General features: G+C 54.4%; 2 protein-coding genes across 14 annotated transcripts in view; one reads left to right on the top strand and one right to left on the bottom strand.

Annotated features, from left to right (window-relative positions):
* EPB41 (erythrocyte membrane protein band 4.1) overlaps positions 1-2,424 on the top strand; it is a 145,036-nt gene extending 142,612 nt beyond the window's left edge. For all 11 annotated transcript variants that reach the window (XM_080921123.1, XM_080921122.1, XM_080921119.1 and 8 more), the window contains 2 exons: positions 682-786; positions 1,188-2,424. In XM_080921123.1, the coding sequence (XP_080777249.1) occupies positions 682-780 (99 nt within the window). In that variant the 3' untranslated portion in view covers positions 781-786; positions 1,188-2,424. The remainder of the gene's footprint in view (positions 1-681; positions 787-1,187) is intronic.
* The window catches only part of TMEM200B (transmembrane protein 200B), a 47,104-nt gene extending 39,772 nt beyond the window's left edge, over positions 1-7,332 (bottom strand). Inside the window, exons 1-3 of one of the 3 annotated variants that reach the window (XM_080921128.1) lie at positions 6,944-7,332; positions 5,770-5,855; positions 2,316-5,299 (exon numbers count right to left, since the gene is read on the bottom strand). In XM_080921128.1, coding sequence (XP_080777254.1) covers positions 4,425-5,279 — 855 coding nt within the window. In that variant the 5' untranslated portion in view covers positions 5,280-5,299; positions 5,770-5,855; positions 6,944-7,332 and the 3' untranslated portion in view covers positions 2,316-4,424. Of the gene's footprint in view, positions 1-2,315; positions 5,739-5,769; positions 5,956-6,943 lie in introns of those variants that run through there. The other 2 variants (XR_013975127.1, XM_080921129.1) reach the window with 2 other exon arrangements.
* Between the last annotated feature and the right edge of the window lie 12,422 nt (positions 7,333-19,754).

The raw sequence follows: 19,754 nt of genomic DNA, 5'->3' as shown, positions 1-19,754 counted from the left end.
AAATCTAGTCTCCCTCTAGTCCTGACTGGAGATTGCTCTTATGAGCCATCAGGCAGACAGCCCTAAACAGGCTGCTTGGACAGTGATGTTACCTGTGCTGTCCCTCTGTACTCTGTGGCTCCTCCAGGAGCTCGGGCAGGCACTTTGGGACCTAACAGACTCTGTGCCAAAGGAGAGACTTAGAGTCAAAAGCCCAGTAGCCTGCCCAGCTATGCAGCAACTTGGCATCTCTGTTGCATGCGGCTTTATTGTTTATAGAGTGGAACTCGGCACAGCCCTGACTCCCTCTGTTGTATATTAAGTTAATATACGTGCTCAGGCCAGTATGTGGCATTCATTGGTCAGCCTGCCTGTGTCTTCCTGTCTTCCGTCCACTGGTGCCAAAGACACCTCTTCCTTTTTTAAAACCTGTCCTTCCTCATCTTCCTGACCTGACAACCCTGTTCCTGTGTTGAATGGTTTGTACTCTAGATTCACCACGAGAATAGATCTTCCCCTTCCCGAGGTTGCCTGTTTTTCTGAAGAAAAACATCTGTTCTTCCCTGTCTCTGTGGTCTGAGTCCTTAGGATAGGCTAGGACAGGATAAGGCGCTGTCCCCTTGGGGTGCACTGTGTGCTGCCCTAAGCTCCCTTTATCAGCCTGGTTACTCTTTGCCTGAAGATCTCGGCCTCTTGTCACAGGTCCTCGTACAAGCCATCAAGGAGGCCAAGGAACAGCACCCGGACATGTCAGTGACCAAGGTGGTCGTCCACCAGGAAACCGAGATCTCTGAGGAGTGAGCTCAGGTAGGGACTGTTCCTTAGTGTTGCTACCAGCATTGAGGGGGGAGGAGGAGGCACCTAAACCTGGGTCTGTGCTGTCCCCACCTCTGGAGTCCCCAACTAACCCCTTCACTTGCTATTCTGTCCTTGGCAGCTCTAGGAGCCACGGGCCAGAACCAAGCAGTCTGTAGAACAGATTTGAGGAGAGTAGGCCCAGGCTTCTGGAAGAACTTGTGGGGGGTTGGGAAGTGTGGAGCTCTGGGGGCCAGGCCAAATAGCTGGGATGCAGGGAGAAATGCATGCCTCCAGGGAATGCAGGGCTGGGCGGCCAGTGTATCTCCTGTGTCACACCCAGGAGCGCCTCCTAGTGAGGCTAGAAACTTGCTCCTTTGCAGGGGTTCAAACCTATGCTTTTTCTTTGCTAGGGACTGTCCTGCCTGTCCCCACCTGTCCCCATCTAAGAGAAGCCAGCATGTGATAAAGAAGCCAGCCTGCAGCAGACTTCAGACTTTGAAGACTGTTCCACACCACAGAAAACCAACTTCATTTTTTATTCAGAATTTATACCAAGAGACTCTTCTAGATGCCACGGATGTTCTCTATATTGTGATACAGAAACTGTCCACTTTTCGCTCTATGAACTGTTTTTAAGACACTTTGATTTTTTTTTTTTTTAATGGGGTGGTTGGTAACCTCTCAACCTGGCCTCTCCTCACTCAATTTCAACGCAGACCCTGACAGGAGCCACAGATTTCTCTAGGATCCTCCAGAGACCCTGTCAGCTGTTTGAGAACACAGCCAGCTCAGTGGGACTTCCTGATCCTCCCCCAGCTTTATGTCCCCGGGATGACACAAAAACTCCATACAGCAGTGAATATCGGGCGGGGTAAATACCCTGGTCACAGACCCCAGAAACATGACCTCCCACTGCAGGGTGTTTGAGCACGTGATGTCACCCCCGTCTGTTTGGAGCTTCTTTAAGTCTAAGAGATCCATTGCTTTAGATAGAGCTGTGATACTGTGAACATTTGAATGCATCGGTGGCCTTCGCCTCCCCAGCTGCCCCGTCCCTCACTGGAAACAGCAGCTTCGTCGAGTGCTCCCCAGCTCCCATCTCAGGAGACCAGAACTCATGGAAAAATTAGGCACTTTTGGCTAAAAGTGCCAATGGAACATTTTTAGTTGTAGTTTGGGGAAGAAAAGTTAATGAGGTTTTAAAAATCAGGTCTTGTCGTTCGTTTGGGGAGCTTGCTTCACCCAGGGGAGTGGTACCTTTACCTCAGTCGGATCCTGTTAAGGAGTGCTTCCAGCCTGGGCCCCCTCCCACTTGGCATGGTAAGGGACATGGCTCAGGGAAAGAGGGTGCATCTTTCTGTGACAGGCCTGAGGACGCCCTCCAGGAGCTAGGGAATTTTCCGTCTCCTGAGGGCCATCCCTGGTCAGGGTGGGTGTAAACCAGCTTTGCTCATCCCCCACTCACTGCCCGAGGAGTCTGTCAGGTTTTGAGAACTTGATTTTATGGTGGGTTTTGGATTTAGTTTCCTTTTCCTTGGTTTTTTTTTTTTTTTTTTTTTTTTTTTTTAATATAATATTGGCTTTGAAAAGGGAGCCCGATGTCCCCAACTGGTAGTAAGAATTTGGGGACACCTCCCCCCTTGAAAACAGCCTCTGTAATCCTCCAGCTAACTTCTGCCAACATCTGCCTGGAAGATTAGTAGAATCCTAATTCTAGGCTGGAATGAACTTCATGAGGGTTGACAGCGGGTCACTGGCAGCAGGGGCTGAGGGGTGGTGAGCAAGAGCAAAGTCGGAAGCCACAGCAGCCTCTGGGCTCGGCTGAGTGCTCTCTCTACAAATTCAGCAACTTTGAACTGGTTTTGAGTGTGCAGTTTTCTTTTTGCTCTCTTGAGACTGTTACTGGTGGCAGCTTGCTTTAAGGAGGGGAAGCCCAGGTGGGAGAGGGGCGGGCTTGGGTTCCGTTCTCAGAAGTGAATTGCAGGCTGGGCTGTAGGGGGTGGATTAGCATTGGACATCCAGCTCTGAGGAGCAGGAGGAGCATGTCCACTGGGCACTGTGCCATCCTCATCAGAACCTCCCACCTGGGTACCTGAACTCTGCCCCACTGCTGCCGCCTCTTTCTGGAAACTGGACCAGAATTCTGATATTCCTCCAGCCTCCTTCCCCTCCTTTGCTGGCTCTGGTAACAGATTCTGGGATATGGTGATTGTTTGGATTTTCTTTCTTTCTGCAGTTGTGTGTAAAGAACAGGCTCTGTCCAGGTAGAAGGAGTGAGGGGGAGGGGAGTCCTAGCTTCAGGGTCAGAGACTTGGCAGGACTTTTCCCAAAGTGACTCAGGCACACCACAGTAACAATCCCAACTGCAGTTTTATTTTTACTTCAGAAATAGATTTCCTTCAAACCACATGAGATCTCTGCCACCCACCCACAAAGCAAGCCCTATATTCCTAAGCCGGGGGCCCTCCCCCAGACCAGCAGTGTATTCTCCGGGGCCTGGGGGCCCTGGCTCACTTTGAGAAATGGAGCTGCGGCCTGGCCAGCACCCCCAATGCTCATGGGAAATATCAGCCCCAGGCTGGTTGTTTTTACAAATCTCTCAGATATATTATTTTCATGACAAAAATGAAGGAGCTTTGTAAATTTTTTTAAAAATTATGAATCATATCAAGTAGTTGTTTACATTTGACAAAATAGGAACTATGCCGGCGGAGCTCAACGGGAAACCCCTTAGGTGAGATAGGCAGTAACTGGGCCTGCTGTCTGCGCCTTTCCTAGTGACAGATGTGACTGTAGTGTTTAGGTAAGTGTTTGGTCTTGCTTCTTGTATGGCATTTTTCAATAAACTTTAAAAAAAAAAAAAAAAAAGACCCGACTGTGAGGATTGATCCACTTTTTAAATTCTCTTCCAACAAAACCGTGGAGAAATTTAACCTGGGGAGGGAGATGGAAAGGGAAGCCACCGCCGGGTACAGTAAGCTACCCGCACTGGCCAGGGTGCAGTGCAAAGGAGCTGGGAACCGGAGGGTGCCTCTGCCAGCTTGGGGAGGCTTTGCGGCACAGGCCAGAAAAGTGAGACCTGTCTCCAGGGGAGCAGTCTGATCCCAGAGTCAGGGCTTTGGCAGTAGCTAGCCCTGCCGGGACAGCCTGTTTGGCCGAAGAAGGGACTTGAGGTGATGGCAGTTAGAGGTGCAGTCACTGCCACAGACAGCTGCAGAGGATCTCATTCCACCTCATTGCCCACCTTCCCCCGGTGGCCCATCTCGATCGCCATCTTAGAAGGAGTCTGTCCCAGAGTGGGACATCCCAAACCTACCAGTTGTTTGCCAAGGTACACCGTGCATCTCAGGATGCTCTTGGACTACCCTGCAGCCCTTCAGGTACGGGTCCTGGGCTAAGGCCACCTGGGCTGAAGAAATTCCTGAGGCTGAATCATGCTGGTGTCCACGTTAACACATGCCCCTGGAGTTCGATCGCTTGGTGCAGCTGCTACTGCTGTGCACATGCAGGTCAGGAGCCTCACGGCTGCTGCCACAACATCCATCCTAGCCTCGGAGGTGACTGGAGCAGCTATTGGGCACTGGACTTCTAGTGTCCTGGTCCCATGGTCCACACAGGTAGCCTCACAGCAAGTTATACCTTGCACCTCAGACCAGGGCCCCCAAATCCCCTCCTAACTTGGCATAGCCCCCCAAACTGAGTCGTTCCAGTCTTGGCCAGCTTCGGTGGGCACAGTCCCGAGCTGCTGGGGCCCCCAGGAGAAGCCCCCCCAGGCCCAGGTCCAGAGACTTGGAGTGCTCGATGCAGGAGCCAGAGGGCTGCACCGTGATGATCACGTGTCCAGTCTGAGTCCGAGGACCCCAGGGCGGTGGGAGCCCCGGGCCCTTCAACGGGTAGCTGTGGAGCAGCGCGGGCAGCCCCGAGCGAGGGTTGGCAGGTTCGGACCGCAGGCTGCGCACCGACGGGACGGGCGAGGGGCCCCTCCTCGGGGCCAGGTCCCAAGTCTCGGGTTCCGCGACGGCGCCCGGGGACCTATGCGCGGGACTGGGCAGCAGCGCGTCCCAGCTGGGGCCGTCGGGCGGCCGCAGCGCCTGCGCCCTCAGCACACCCCGGCGGAGACGCCGAGTCTCCAGGTCGCGGTTCTCGTAGAGCAACGTGTTGGCACAGATGAACACGAACAGGCCGACGCCCATGATTACCGGTCCCAGCAGCCGCAGGCGCTCGTGCGGCCCGTGCGCGCGACCGGTCCTCGGGGCGTGGGCGTGGGAGGCGCGGCCCGGCCAGTAGCCCGCCACGGCGATGCCCATGCCCACCAGCACCACGAGCGCGCCCAGCGCCGCGAACGCCCCCGACGGCGAGCGCAGCCGCAGCCGCGCCCGCACCCGCAGCGGCTCTGGCGGGGAGCGCGGCCGCCGGCGCCGGCCCAGGCGGCGGCCCAGGCGCGAGACGCGGCCCTCGGGGCTCCTGCGCGCGCCGCCGTCTCCGGGGCTCCCGGCCGTCATCGCGCGGTCGTCCGGGCGCTCTGCGGGGACGAGCAGAGAGGCAGACACTGACCCGACGGGCCAGGCTTCAGGGTAGGGACGCTCGGGGCCGCCTCGGCCGGCCGCTTGGAGATCCCTGGCGGCCACCCCCGGATTTTCCCGGGGCCGCAAGGCAGGGAGCCGCCCCCGCTCGGGTTTTCCGCAGCGGAGCTGGGAGCCAGCGTTGGCCGGGCCCGCGGGCGGTGCGCAGGGAGGGGGCTGCGGGGCTCGGATGCAGCCGGGGCTGCGGGGCTCCTGCAGCCTGCGCGCGCTCCGCTCGCCCGGCCGCCCGCGCGGCCCCCCTCCCAACCCCGGCCCCCGCGATCGCGGCCCGGGTAAGTACCTCCGGGGCTCGACCCCACCCCCCGCACGTGGCCGCTCCGAAGTAACCAGGGGAGGGGGATGCTCGGACCGCCGGGGCTGCGGGTTTAGCGCGCGCGCCCCCACCTCCCCCTTACTGCGCTTTACATACCGCAGCGAGGGCCGGCGGAGGTGTCTCTGACTCCCGCTTCTCCTTGCTCGCCCCCTCCTTGCAGACTTCCTCAGCCAGCACTGGAGCTGCAGCAGGAGAGACTTGAGCTAGACTCTGGGAAAAACCGCTCTGGCCGAGACCAGCCAGTCAGAGCTGAGGAGGCAGCGGCGGACTTTGTCCAGGATTCTTCTCCACTCCTCCAGAAGAGGCCTCCCCCTCCCCCCACGGCCGGGCTAGGGCCGGGGCTGGAGGCAGGGGACTGCCAGTGCCGGACCCAGGTCCTCGCCGGACGGACTCTCCTCTTGGATCGCTCGTCGGCCCAGGCAAGGCTGTCCCCAGATTGCGGTGTTTCCGATTCGGGCTCTCGGGGATGAATCATCCCCCATTCCCGCCGCCTGGCCTCTTTTCCAGCCTCCTCCGCCCGAGGCCTCCGTGGGCCGCGTCCGGGCCAGAGCAGCACCGCCCCGGGGTCGGGGCCGCTCGCTGGAGCCGCTCCAGGAGGCCGCGGGCAGTGGGGTCCGGGGCGTCCGATCTCGGCCCCGGGGATCCGGGAGAGAAGCAGCAGCGGCGCCCGTCTCGGGCCTAGCACGGAGCGACCCCCGCCCGAGGCCCTGCAGGCTCGCCCGGCCCCCCGCGCCTCCGCCGCGTCCCGGGCGGGCTGCAGAAAGGGCGCGGGGTGGCTGAGCCCCGCCCCGGACCCCGCGTCCCGCCTCCGCCCGAGAACTCGACGGAGAGGCGCCCGGCCCGGCCCCGCCGACGGCCCCGCTCGCTCGCTCCGCCGGGCGCGCGGCCAGTTTCCATGATGCGGACGCGGCCCCGGAGCCCCCGCCTGGGATTGATTAGCCCACGGCCCGTGCTAATGAGAGCCGGCTGCGCGCTTGGCCCTCGCCCCTCTGGCCCCGGCATCCCCCGGCCGCAGAGCCCTCCAAGTCGATCTGGAGAAGCCGCCCTTGCCCCACCAACGCCTGGCCTTCCCGTTCCCTCCGCTCTCGAGGGCTGACGCCCTGCTCCGCCCTTGCTCACTCTCCGGGCCTCTGTGGATGGATCTCCTCCCTTCCGGGTGTCCCTCCCACAACGTAGACCACAAACCCAGGGCACAAGCTTCACTCTCAGCAGCCTGGGCCTCCTATTCGGTCCCTGAACCCAAACCTCCACTGGCGAGGTCCCCACTCACCACCAGAGCACACTCGGGGAGGCCCCAACTCCCCTCTTTATCTAGAAGCAGTCAGTTCTTCTCTGTAGCCACTGTCCTCTCCAGGCCTCTCCATCTCTCAGAGTCCCTGTAGTCTGGCCGCCGCCTGTCCCTGCTAACTGGCCTGCAAACGTCACAGGGCTGTGAATCTGCCCCTTGCTGAAAACCCTCTATGGCTCTCTGGTGCCGTCCAAATGGTTTCAGAGCCTTGTGGGTTGAGCATACTCTTGACCTTCTTACCTGGCCCGAGGCTGAAGTTGCCTAGGTCCCCAGCCCCTCTGAGCTCTGGCCCCGGGTTCAGCCAGTTCCTGGCTTTTCCATCTGGAACACCGATTCCCCTTTCCACCTCGTGCTCCTCCAGAGTCCTGGGCCCTCACTTCAGCCCCTGGCCAGGTTTTCCCTCTCCTGCTGTCTGCACACAGCCCTAGCTGAGAATGCTCTTGGGAATTGCCCTGTTTCTGGGGGGCCCTGGCCGGCATTGAAGTCTGAGGCACAAGGCTGCTTCGGACTTGCTCCTTTCTGGAGCCTTGTGCTGGGGGGGGGGGGGGAATGTGTGCCCTAGCAGGCCCTCCGTGCTAGAGAAACGTGTGAGGCGGGTGACTTCCTCCGCTCCCCTCCTGTTCTCCACCCAGGGCCCTGGAGAAGGAAGGAGTGGGGTGGGAGGAGAGAGCACACCTAAGCTCTCTGTGGCTCGGTTCCCTATCCTTATGAGAACAAGTAACACCACAGCGTGTTTTCAGAGTTGAAACAACCGCACACGTTAAACACATGTTGAACACCTGGCCTGTACTTTCCAACCGCCTGACTGTTGCTTCCCCCATTGGTCTGAGTCCCTTTCCCAGGTATAACCCTGGCTCTGGTTCTCTCTGAGAGCTCAAAGTGTGACAAGCAGGGAGATAGGAAACCAGGAGTGGGAGGCAGGCCTGCCCTACAGAGGGACCTCCCAGCCTGGGGGAGGAGGGGTCGGTTCATCCTGTCTCTGCAGATGTGTGGCTGGCCAGTGGCCTGTGTTGGGACAGTGATAATCCCCAGGCAGTCTGGACTTCAGGCAATTCTGCCTTGGCCTCTGTGTGACCTAGATGCCTGCTTTCCCTTCTGAGCTGGGAGGAGCCTGGATGGATGTCGTAGAAGCCAGAGGTGTGACGCAGGTACACAGAGGCCATCCTAGGGGAGGGTACAGTATCACACACACACACACACACACACACACACACACACACACGCAGGCAGTCCGCAGCCCTATCATGTGTAGAGCCTGGAATCCTCATTTTCGGGCCAGGAGGGCATGTGCTGCCAGAGCCATAGAGGAGACAGCTGGTGACAGTGTGGTCTGTATCCCTAGTGACTTTAAACCAGAGGTGCATCAGCTCAGTCAAGACTTCAGAGTTGTGCAAAGGCCAGAGTGTGGTTCCGCCCACCCCAGCAGAATGGTAGAGCCGCGCTGGGGGCAGTTTAGGGAGCCATGTTTTACAAGGTGATCCCAGACTCCCAAAGGTCAGGCTCTGTTCCTGAAGGCTGAGTCCAAGGGGAGGGGGGTGGTGTGCCCCAGGGTCCCCTGCCAGTACCTGGCATTGTTGGGACCCAGGCCTGTGGACTAGTCACACTAAGAGTGCCAGTCCTTAGCAGGTAGGTACTGGCCCACCTACTCCATGCCCACTCTGGAAGCTTTGCTCTGCGTGGTGTTGAGCTGTTTCTGGGAGTCCTGAGGCTGCTGACAGGAAAATTAGTGTGGACTCTGTGGCCCTCTGGAGCCTAGAGAGGAGAAGGCAGAACTTGGTGACCCAGGAGCCACTGAGGGAGTAAGGCCCTTGTGACAACAGCTGCCTGTGCTGAGGTGGAAGGTTACTCTGGTCTAGCCAGGTCTTTATTCAGTCTGAGGTGGGCTTTTACCTGTATCCGTGTGGGGCCAGCTTCTGTGGGAGTGTATCCAACCTTGCCACATATGTCTGCTCGACTACAGAATAAAATGGTATTAACCACTTAAAGGGCCTCAGGCAGGAGAGATGGCTCAGTGGTTGAGAGCACTGACTGCTCTTCCAGAGGTCCTGAGTTCAAATCCTAGCAACCACATGGTGGCTCACAACCATCTGTAATGGGATCTGATGCCCTCTTCTGATATGTCTAAAGAAAGCTACAGTGTATATAATAAACAACTAAATCTTAAAAATAGAAGGCAAAAAAGGACCTTGGGGCTTTCCGGTGGTTCCTCCCTCCCACTGTAAAGTGACACCTAGGCCAGTCCTTTTCCTTAGCCACTTCCCCGGGCCCTACCTGGGGCAGCAGACCTGCCCACTCAAAAGCTGTGGAGGCAACAGCGGCCCTAGGGAAGTCCCAGCTGGTCCCTCTGGAGACCTGGTTGAGTCCTGCCCGGAAGTGTCGCCTCGAACAGACACCTCGCTGCAGGCATTTTAGTCCGTCCTACCTAAACATTCCAGCTAGGCCTTATCAGAGCAGACATCTTCCCCTGGTCCAGCCAACTGGAACAGGACAGGGGCAAAGCCAGAAGTGCAAAGGAGCAAAGGGCTGGAAAGAGTCTCTCAAACCCTGGGAGGGACTGGAGGGTCCTACAAAGGACTCGAGCTGCTGAGCTGCCAAGCTCTTGGAGCAGGGCTGTGTGGCTTCCTCTCCACATGTGTGACCCTGTGGCCACCATCTTCATCCTTCTCCTCCTGAGTACTTTCAGCTGGTATATGGCACGGCAGGAAGCCCCTCCCCCAACAAAACCAAGAGACAAGTGCCTATTGGGGGAGTATCTGCCCGTTTGCCTCCCTGTGCAGTAAGGTTGAAATGGCGTCTTTGTGTACAGAGGAGCGGGGTGACAGGTGACATAACACCCGATGCGATAGGGCTACGTGCTGGTGCTGTGAACTTAGGTGTTTTGTGCTTGAGGTGGAAAAAGCAAGGTAGAGCCTTTAGCTGTTGGGGAGGCTGCAGGCTGTAGCTTCACCTTCCCTAGGCGCTGGCATTTACTCTGACTCCAGAGAATGGGAAGAGGAGTTGGGGACCCCAGAGCACAGCCAGGATTTTGCGGGAAGCTGGGAAATGGGCCTACGAGACAACCAGGAGTCCATCACAGACACCACAGGACTGTGGCCACTCCTGTTAGCTAGAGACAAACTCCACCGCCAATGAGGCATCGGGCTCCGTGGCTCATAGGTTCCGGACCCTCTAGGTTCCCAGCCTAGAAAGAAATGGAGAATGTGTGTGGCGCCCCCTGGCGGCCGGACCGCGGCCATGCGCAAGTGTGCCCGCTGTCCTCGCTGGTGCCCACGTGTCCTCGGTCCTTAGAACACGCCTCACGTGTGAACTCCCCGCGAACCACCCTGAGAGTTCAGAGCAGATACCCACCCCAGTCTTTGCCACATGCAGTGTGGGCTGTGCAGTGGCAGCTAGAGAGGGCTGCAGCACTCGCTTCCAAGGTCCTCTTGGTTAAGAGGTGCAAAATGGCTCCATTCTGCACCGTGTGGGTTCATGCACACATTCTGCCGGCTTGAGTGGACGCAGCCCTAGGTTGGACATCTAGCAGGCCCATAGAGGCGGGCCCCTTCATCAGACAGAATGCCCCCCCCCCGTTTGTGGTGACTGCCACCCCGGCAATGAGACAGAGGCCTACTCACAAGTCCCCCTTGTCTTTTCGCCGCTAGCTTCCTAGTGAGCCTTTGCATCCACAGCCACGCCCTTCCTTTGACGGGGGGGAGGGGGCTGCAGGCCGCAGTGGGGCTCCCACAGTTGTCTCTCGGTCGTGAGAGGGTACTCCAGTGTAGCATGTGGTGGGAAAGGATACCTCTGCTCAGTTCCAAGTCTGATCCTGAGGTCATGGGGTTAAAGGGGGCGGGGAGGTGTTGGTGTATCTGGACTTCAAGTCTGTGAGCATCCAGAGGCCTCTCTACACAGAGCTAGCAGACAAACATGGCCCAAGGCATTTAAGTAACTTACCAGGGCCAAGCGCAGCATGCAGGCTCAAGTCCTTCCTGGGAAAATGCAGTCAGCACACCACCTACCCAAGGCCTCACCCCTGCACTGCACCCAGCATTTAGAGATCTCAAATCAATCACCTCTTTCCACCGTAGTCCCCGATAAAGGACCATAAGGGAGAGGACAGAATGTTCCCCGGGGGTCTTAAGTCCTAGAAGATTCTCCTTAGAGCCTCACCTAGATGGTTCGAAACTCCCCTACCTATACATGTTTCCGTGTTACAGGCTCCGGCCCTAATTCCTGATGCCGCAGGAATCCCCCCTCCCACCCAAACATCTTCATTGATTCCTTTCTTGCCCAGAGATGCTGGAGGGCCGAAGATGAAGTCAGCGAAAGTTCCATGGTCAAGTTGGATGGTTGGTGCCTGGCTCGCCCTCACCTCACCCTACCTTCCCACCACCACCACCCCTGTAGCTACCGAAGCCTGCGCAGCGGATTGGGAGGGAGGGAGGCGCTGTGCGCGGCTGCGGAAAGGTGCCTGGATTTACGAGCCGGCCGCGTGGTGGGGCTTGGCTGGCCTCCCTCCCCAAGTCGGTTATAAATAACACCAGTGTAAAGGCCTTTGTACTGGACACTTTTCTTTACCCTCTCGGGATTAATGTCTGGGAGGGGACGACTGCCAGCTTCTGCCACATCTGATCTTTCACTTGCCCCGGGGTGGTTCACTCTTCCCTCCTTCTGAGCAGCAGTTTGCAATCCGGTCCGCAGCCCTGGCCCATATCCATCCGGTACCAGGCACAACTAGGTTGTGATTTGTGTTCGAGTTCGTTGGTGGACTAGAAGCACTGGGGTTGCCTAAGAGGTGAGGACTAAAGATAAATGTATTTTCTTATTAAAGAAAAGAACTGTGATCCTAATGGGGTCCCCTGAAGTTCTCACTTGCCTTGGGAGGTTCCTCTCCTTTCTCCAGGCATCCAGTACCTCCCCTTCTGGCTCCTTAAACCTTGAGGCAAAGCCCTGAATACACCAACCAGGCAGAGAGAGGTCAGACCCTCTCCAAGTGTCAGCTCCCCCTGAGACTCTTAGTAGAGGTTCTACTAAGATGTTCTGTTTTTTAAGGTAGCTTAGTTAATGACGATCCCTATGTGTGGAGCTGGATGTGCCCTGGTTTTCTGTGTGGCTTTCAGTTCGAGTGACCATCCTGGAGGTTTCCTCACCTCGTGTTTTCTCCATCCCCTCCCTCCCAGAACCTCAGGACTTGCAAAAGCCCGCTGTAGTCCCCAATGCCCTTTTTGGAGGATGCCAGGGCTCATCCTTTTGTGCACCGGAGCCTTTCCCAGCTTCTCTCTCACAGCCTGAGTGCTCACCTTCCTCCTGGCCGAAGAAGTCCTAGAGGCTGGAGTTGAAGGATAAATTTGTGTAGTCTGCATTAAGCTCTAGGTTGGACAGTTTTGTCTGTCTGTCTGTCTCTCGCACCACACGCACACAGCCACAGAACCTCATCCCACTTAAAACTCAGCTTTATTGGAGAGAGACAGAGCACCCCATGAAAGCTCACAATAGTCAGTAACTCTAGTTCCAAGGGATTGGACACCTCTTCTGATTTCTTTGGACATCGGGCACACATATCAATAGAATTTTTTAAACATCAGTTTTACCAGGGTATCAATGCCCTAAGTCACTGAGTCCGCTGATTACAATAACGTGGTTTCTTTCTGGATGTGTCATGTGTAAATTTCCCTCCTTTAATTTTTCCTTTTCTGTCCTGTGCCCTCTGTGGTGTAGCGGTTGTGGCTGACTAACTATACAATGCTGCCAGCTCTGCACAGTAAATAGTTTAGGCTTTGAGAACTTTCCAGCTTAGCTCTGCCGCCGCAGACAGGCGTGGCTAGGCCCAGAGTAGACCCGAAGTGACTTGGTATGGCTTTGACTTTTACCCTCGACCCTTTGAAACTGCTGAAACACTTCTGAGCTTACAGGGCACACATCAGTGGGGGAGCGGGTTCCTTCAGCCAAGGGTTATGGTTTCCAACCCCTAAATCTCAGACTATAGTGTGTTAAAGTGGGTAGACTATGTCTTTCCCTCCGCTGTGTGTATGTCCACAGAAGCAAGTGAAGCCAGGGCTTGCTTTGTTCACAGTCTAAGGATGTGGTCTCTCATGCCAGTGTGAGGCAGCCGGCTACGCTGTGTCTGGCAAGCAGGAAGCCGGGAGAGGGGAACACTGGGGCTCAGCGTCCTTTCCGGATTCCTTCATTCCTAGAAACACACACACACACACCCATGGTGCCTCCTTACCATATACAGGGGGAGAGCTCTTCTCTCTCCAGGAACTTTTCTGAAAATACCTCATCCTCACACAAACCCAAAGGCATATTTCTATGTGATTGTCATTCTAGGTGACAAGAGCCAAACATGGTGGCCCACACCTGTAATTCCAGCTCTCAGAAGGCTGAGACAAAAGGCTATCATGGGTTAGAGGTCACTTGGGTTATACAGTGAGTACTAGGGCAGCCTGGGCTACAGAATGTGAAACTGTCTATAAATAGGCACGTAAATACTTTTGAGAGCCAGGCTCGGTGGTGTACACATTTAATCCAAGCACTCAAGAGGTAGAGCACATGGATCTCTGTGGGTTCCAGGCCAGGCCCTGTTTCAAAACAGAACGAAACAGTTCTGAGGCTAGGAGAGGAAAAAACACCATGGCTCAGCTGGTCTGTACCTGGCACAACTTGGCTTTGGGATTATAGTATCTACCTCCAACATTAGAGGAGACCCCTGAGTAGTTCACCTCTGTTCCTAGCTGGAGCTGACCACTGTTGCACAACACTGCCCTCTGAGCCAAACGGTTGCCATCTTGGGACATTCAGCTGTGCCTCTTGCAAACAATCAACCATCCCAGCTGTGCTGTGTTTACTGAGGAACCCCATCAATGCTGGGTAAAGACTTTCCAGTTATCACCTGTTGGAGAGGAGTCCACACGCCTGGCCTGTGAGTAGCCCCCTGGCCTGTACTCTTCACCTGGCTGTTTCGGTGGAGTCACACCTTGGGAGAAGGGTGGGCACTTACCTCCCCGGGGAAGAGGTTTCAGTAGCACTTGGCATAGTCGTTAGGATAGGAGAAAACTGAGGACAAGTTTGAGAAGAGCGATGCTGCCTTACCTGATATGGGGAACGAGACAGATGAGGTTGAGTGGGGTTAAAGGACGGGGAGGGGGGAGGGGAAAGGGAGGAGGACGCAGGCAGAAGCAGTGTTTGCATCTGATTTGTCCCTACCGGGTTTGTGGGAGTAGTGGTAAGGGGGTGGGCAGTTTTCTTCTAGGTGGTGTGGAGTGGCTCCCCTGTCTGTCTGATGGGGGGGTCTGCTCTGGAAGTACAGTTGTTTTTACACTTGATCTTAGCCAAAAGGCTGAGAAGCGATCAGAGTTGCTTTTAAACAACAGGGGGTGTAGGGCAGTTCTTGGGAGCCCTGGGAGCCTGGGAATGGTGTAGCAGGAGTGAGGTGTCAGCAAGCATCTACAGGAAAGCGAGCGTGGGTAATTGAGACCTAAGGAGGAGGCAGCACGGAGGGAGAGCCCAGGAGTTAAGGAACTGCAGCCAGAAAGGGGTGTGGGGCTGGCTTAGTACCGCCCTCCACTGAGCTGTGGATAAAAGAGAAGGAAAAATGCAGATGTTGGCCTGCTGTGGAGCCAAAAGGTGAAGAAAGTCCAGGTGGCATGACCCTCACCTGTTGAATTTGGAGATCCAGCTAAGAGACATGCGCACACATCCAAAGAAGGGAGCCGGGGTTGGGGGAGGAGGTTGATGTGGACCGCTCAGGAGATGTATGGTTGGGTGACACCCACCAAGGTGGCTGGGGAAGTTGCAATAGCCGGAGCTTGTGAGAGCCCTTGGAAGGTAACATGGGTACTTCCAGAGGCCAGACAGAGGTTAATTGGGAACCTTCGTGCCAGGAGTGGGTTATCCCTCTAGGAGTTATTCGCTACGGAAGCCTGAGACCCCTAGGACACAGAGGTCGTGGGCCACAGTGTCTGGCTGCTCTCGGAGCGCATGGTGAGACCCTGTTGTTGAGGTTGGGGGTTTGGCTGAGGGACTTGGTGAAGTAAAACTAAAATGGGCCGGGCCCAAAGTGTCTCCTCCAGGAGCTAACTAACTCCTATGGTGCAAGAAGTTGCCGCAGATGTGCTGGGAAGAATTAAGACCTAAAGACATATCCAGCCGAGGGCCCTGCATTCCTCAAGTGGAAGCAGCCAGAGGCGCCAGCTAGTGCGGTTCCGGTTATGTGCAGAAGCTGCCGCTGACCTAAGGAAGGCTCCGCTCCACAGGAGGTGAATTCCATCTGGCTCAGGGAAATGACACAAAGTCCCGTGACCAGGGAGTCACAGGCTCCAGCGGAGGAGCAATTGCTCTCGCCTGGGTAAATGATGTAGCAGATAAAGTGCTTTTCACATGTGTTTACATAGGTTTATTACCCAGGTCCCTGGGGACATTTTCCCATCTGTTTCTGTCCATTTCCTTGTGTTTTGTAATAAGAGGGAAAAAAAAAAAAAAAAAAAAAAAAAAACCCAACTCAACCCAGGCTTGCCAGCAGCCCTGTTCTCGAGACAGGCATGGAAAGTTCGGTGTCCTGCTTGAGTTGGAGAGTAGTCAGGTAACTGTGTTGTCTCTCCAAGGTTCAGGGACTCTCGTGGAAGGGGGAGGGGTGGAGAGGGTTGTGAGTGAACGCCCCCTGAGACAAGCAATGGCCCTCCCAGAACTATCTCTGCTGTGCCTTTGGCTTGTTGACCATTTCCTCCCAGAAGGGTGGGGGAGGGTGTGACCGAAGGCCTTTTCCACCTGTGGCCCAGTTTCCAAAGAGCTACTCAGGATTATTATTTATGAATCAGTGCCTGGAACACGAGGCCTGCTCCCCACTAGCTTGGGTAACTTAGCGCTCCTTCTTATCCTCTTCTATGTCTGCTGGTTACCTCTCCTCAGTTGCATGTTTCAGACTTCCTTGGCGTCCAGTCAGGGAATCTTCCCCATACTTGCCTTACTTCCCAGAGTTCCCCTCTCTCTCCTGACCCCTTCCCACCTCAGCTTCTTGTCCATCAGGTTTTTATCACCTATGGTATACAATTCTGTCCTAACTGTACAGGATCTAGGGAAGGAGCTAGAGGATAAGGCTGGAAGATGGGGGAGGGGATGCTCCATTCCAGTCAGTTCTATGCGGGAGGGAGCCCTTCTGCCTGCCAGGCAAAGGCTTTCCAAGTGCAGCCTGGTGGGGGAGGGGCACCACATCCTGTGGGTAACCGCTCTCTTAAGGGCCAATAAACACTTAGTCCCTTCAGAGTGAACTTTGCCAGAGTCATGCCTGGGTTTGTCACTGGGACTTTGGGAGGAAGGGGTAGAAACTGTTTCTTCCTGTGAAGGACTTTTAGACAAACCTTCACGTTGTCTGTCTGCTTTGTACTAACTTGGATCGCCTGTGAGCACTCACCCCCACCCCAGCCTTTAAAGACAGGGTCTTATGTAGCCTGCTTGGCCTCTAACTTGCTATTGTTTATGTAGACAAGGAAAACACTGAACTCTATGAACTCTAGACCTTCAAGTTCGGGCATTACAGAGGAGGAGCATCTGCACTGCCTGGTTTTTTGTTTTTGTTTTTAAGTGTCTCTCGAGCAGCTTTTGACACAAGCTAGCATCATCTGGGAAAGAAAATTCTCCATCAGATTTGTGAGCACACACACACACACACACACACACACACACACACACACACACACACACACACTAGCTGTCCTCAAGACACACCAGAAGAGGGCTGGCTCATTACAGATAGTTGACCCACCGTGTGGTTGCTGGGATTTGAACTCAGGACCTCTGGAAAAGTAGTGAATGCTCTTAACCACTGAGCCATCTCTCCAGCCCACCTTTGTGTGTGTTTCTTTAAAAAAAAAATGTTTTGAAAGCATTTACTTGTGTGGGCATGTTTGGAAGCTTGTTCTCTTTCCACCATGTAGGCTCTGGGACTTGAACTTGGGTCAGCAGGCTCTGCTGACCATCTGACTAGCCTGATACCCCTGTTTGTAACCACTGAGCTTCATCACCTCATCTTTCTGGGTTTGAGGCTGATCATCAGACAACACCTGTCTTCACGTACCCCCTGCAGATGGATTTGTGACTTTCTCTTCCATGACCATGTTCATGAGGAAGAGAACGTTCCCAGCCCTTAGAGTGTAACACTTTCCAGAGTGTTCTGTACCCCCCCCCCCAACATCCGTCAACCCAGAGCTCAGCCTCTCCCTTTCCTAAAGAGTCTGAGTGATACAGTTGTCTCTACAGTTCAAGTCCCTCTGGGCCCTTCAGATGAACTACGCTTCCCTTCAAAGCAATGTCTACATTTTCTGGAATGCAGCCTGCTGAGAATGGTCTTCCTTCTCACGATGCAGTGAGGGAGGGTTCTGGGGAGACTCCTAGCAGGTAAGAGCACATGGACTCTGCACTCAGGTAATGCCCCTCGGATGTACATGGGAAGAGAAGCCTCTGCACCAACGATCTCTAACTGATCTAGTATTACTCCCTTTTAAGAAACACTTAAGTCTGGGGCCACGGTTCAGCAGGACAGCAGCCTAGGTTCAATTCCCAGCAACCACATGGTGGGTCACAACCATCTGTGATGGGATCTGACGCCCTCTTCTGGCCTCTGTGAGCACTGCACACATAGACATGCGCAGCCAAACACTAATACACATAAGATAAAAATCTCAAAAACATGTTTCATAGACAAAAAAAAGTAGTCTCAGGTATCCCAGGCTAACATCAAGTTCACTATGTAACTAGGGATGAGCGTGAAATCTGGTCTCTCCCTCCCAGGACTGGGACTAATGCTTATGTGCTGGGGACTGAACCCAGGGCTTTCTGCACTCAACACAGGCAGTCTTAAGGCCACACCTAGTTCAAATTTAAGCATTTGATTGACAGGGCTTATGTCCAGGCAACTGGGTGCCACATTTCAGGAAGTTAATTGACTCAAGTTGTTGAATGAGTGGGAGCCTACTGGACAATTTAGTTATTCTGGCAAATTTGTGTTTCAGCAGAGGTCATCCAGGAATCAGACTAATAGGGGCTTGAATTGCACCCCCCCAGTCCCAACTGTCCGTTCAGCTGTCAATTCTGACACTACGGTGTATATACCTGCACTCATTATCCTGGTTAGTTTATCACATGTATTGATCTTCTAAACAAATAAATACAAAAAAAAAAAGCATGGTGTGGTGTCAGCGCATGGTTTAATCCTAGCATTTAAGAGGCAGAGACAGACTATCGCCATGAGTTTGAGGTTAGCCTGGTCCACAGAGTTCCAGGACAGCTAGGCTTATATACACTGAGAAACCCTGTCTTGAAAAGACCAAACCAAACCCATCTTTTGGTTTTCTTAATTTCCTGCTTTCAGCTTCATTTATACCCTTGTGTATTTTTGGTGCTTACTTTGGGCTCAATCCCCATTCCAAGTTTTCTAAGGCAGAAGTCACTCATCCTAGTCCCCCCCCTTTTTGAGGGAGTTTCAAGACAGGGTTTCTTTGTGTAACACTAGTTGTCCTAGAACTTACTCTGTAAGCCAGGCTGGCCTCGAACTCAGAGACCCACCTGCTTCTGCCTCCTGAGTGCTGGGATGAAAGGTGCCCTCCAGCACTGCCCTGTCCTTGTCTTACACTAATTCAGTACTCTGAAAGCTCACCAAGGGACTATGGCCGTGTGTCATCCATTTTGCTAAACTGCATTGTCTCAAGAAATGTCGGAAATGGTCTCTATTGGGATCATAGCCAGGAATTCATCCGAGTGGGTGTAAACACACTACCCACTGAGCTATATACTCCCAGCCCCTTCACTCAAGGTGCCTCTGGACCTGGTGGCTCATTTCTGTAATTTGGGCTGCCCTGTGGGGACATATCCAGGTCAAACAGTGTGCAGTAATTCGTTCTCTCCCTTCACCACGATTCCAAAGACTGAGCTCCTCACCGAGCCCTCTCACCAGCTGGCCTCTTCCATGATTAAAAACTTGTCTGTGTGGTTGTTTTGCCTTCATGTCTGTGCGTCACTTGTATGCCTGATGCTCATGAAGATCAAGATTGGGGATCTTATCTCCTGGAACTGGAGTTGTAGATGGTTGTGAGCCACCATGTGGGTGCTGGGAATCGAACCTGGGTCCTCTACAAGAGCAGTCTTTCCAGCAACCTTTCATGATTTCTATGAATGTTTTAAGGCCTATTTTATAGCCCATATTTATGAATATCCTACTAAGTTGGGAGATTTTAAAACATGGCTATGTATTTGTGTGTGGGTATTTTTCTGCGACACATGTACTTATGCTGGTGGTTCACAACCTTCTTAACCCTGCTGTCCTTTAACAAAGTTCCCATGCTGCAGTGACCCCCCATGCTACTTTACAACTCAAGTATTGCTATTTATGAACCATAATGTAAAATTGTCTTCTGATGGACTTAAGCCAACTCCTAAAGGGTTTGTGACCTGCAGTTTGAGAACTGCTAATGTGTAAGTGTGCAGAGGTCAGAAGAGGGGGATGGATCCCCTGGAATCAGCTTTCTAGATTATTTGCTTTGAGGGTGTCAGCAATCAAACTTGGGTCCTTTGAAAGAGCAGGTGGTGCACTTGATCTCAGAGACTGGGATGTTGGGAACCAAACTCCTTTGCAAGAGCAGTTAGCCTTAGCTGCTGAGCCCTTCCTTTTTAAATGTCTGATCCACTATGTAGCTCTGGCTGGACTTGTCAGGGATCTGCTTGCCTCCACAGTCCCAGAGGATTGTGGTGTGAAGGCCTACACCATGATGCCCAGCCCCCAGCTTGCCAATTCACACCCCCATGGTGTACCTTCCCCTAT

Source organism: Micromys minutus (genome assembly GCF_963924665.1).
Source record: "Micromys minutus genome assembly, chromosome: 9".
Taxonomy (NCBI): Eukaryota; Metazoa; Chordata; class Mammalia; order Rodentia; family Muridae; genus Micromys; species Micromys minutus.
Note: the sequence above shows the minus strand (reverse complement) of the source record. Positions and strands in the feature narration are given on the sequence as shown.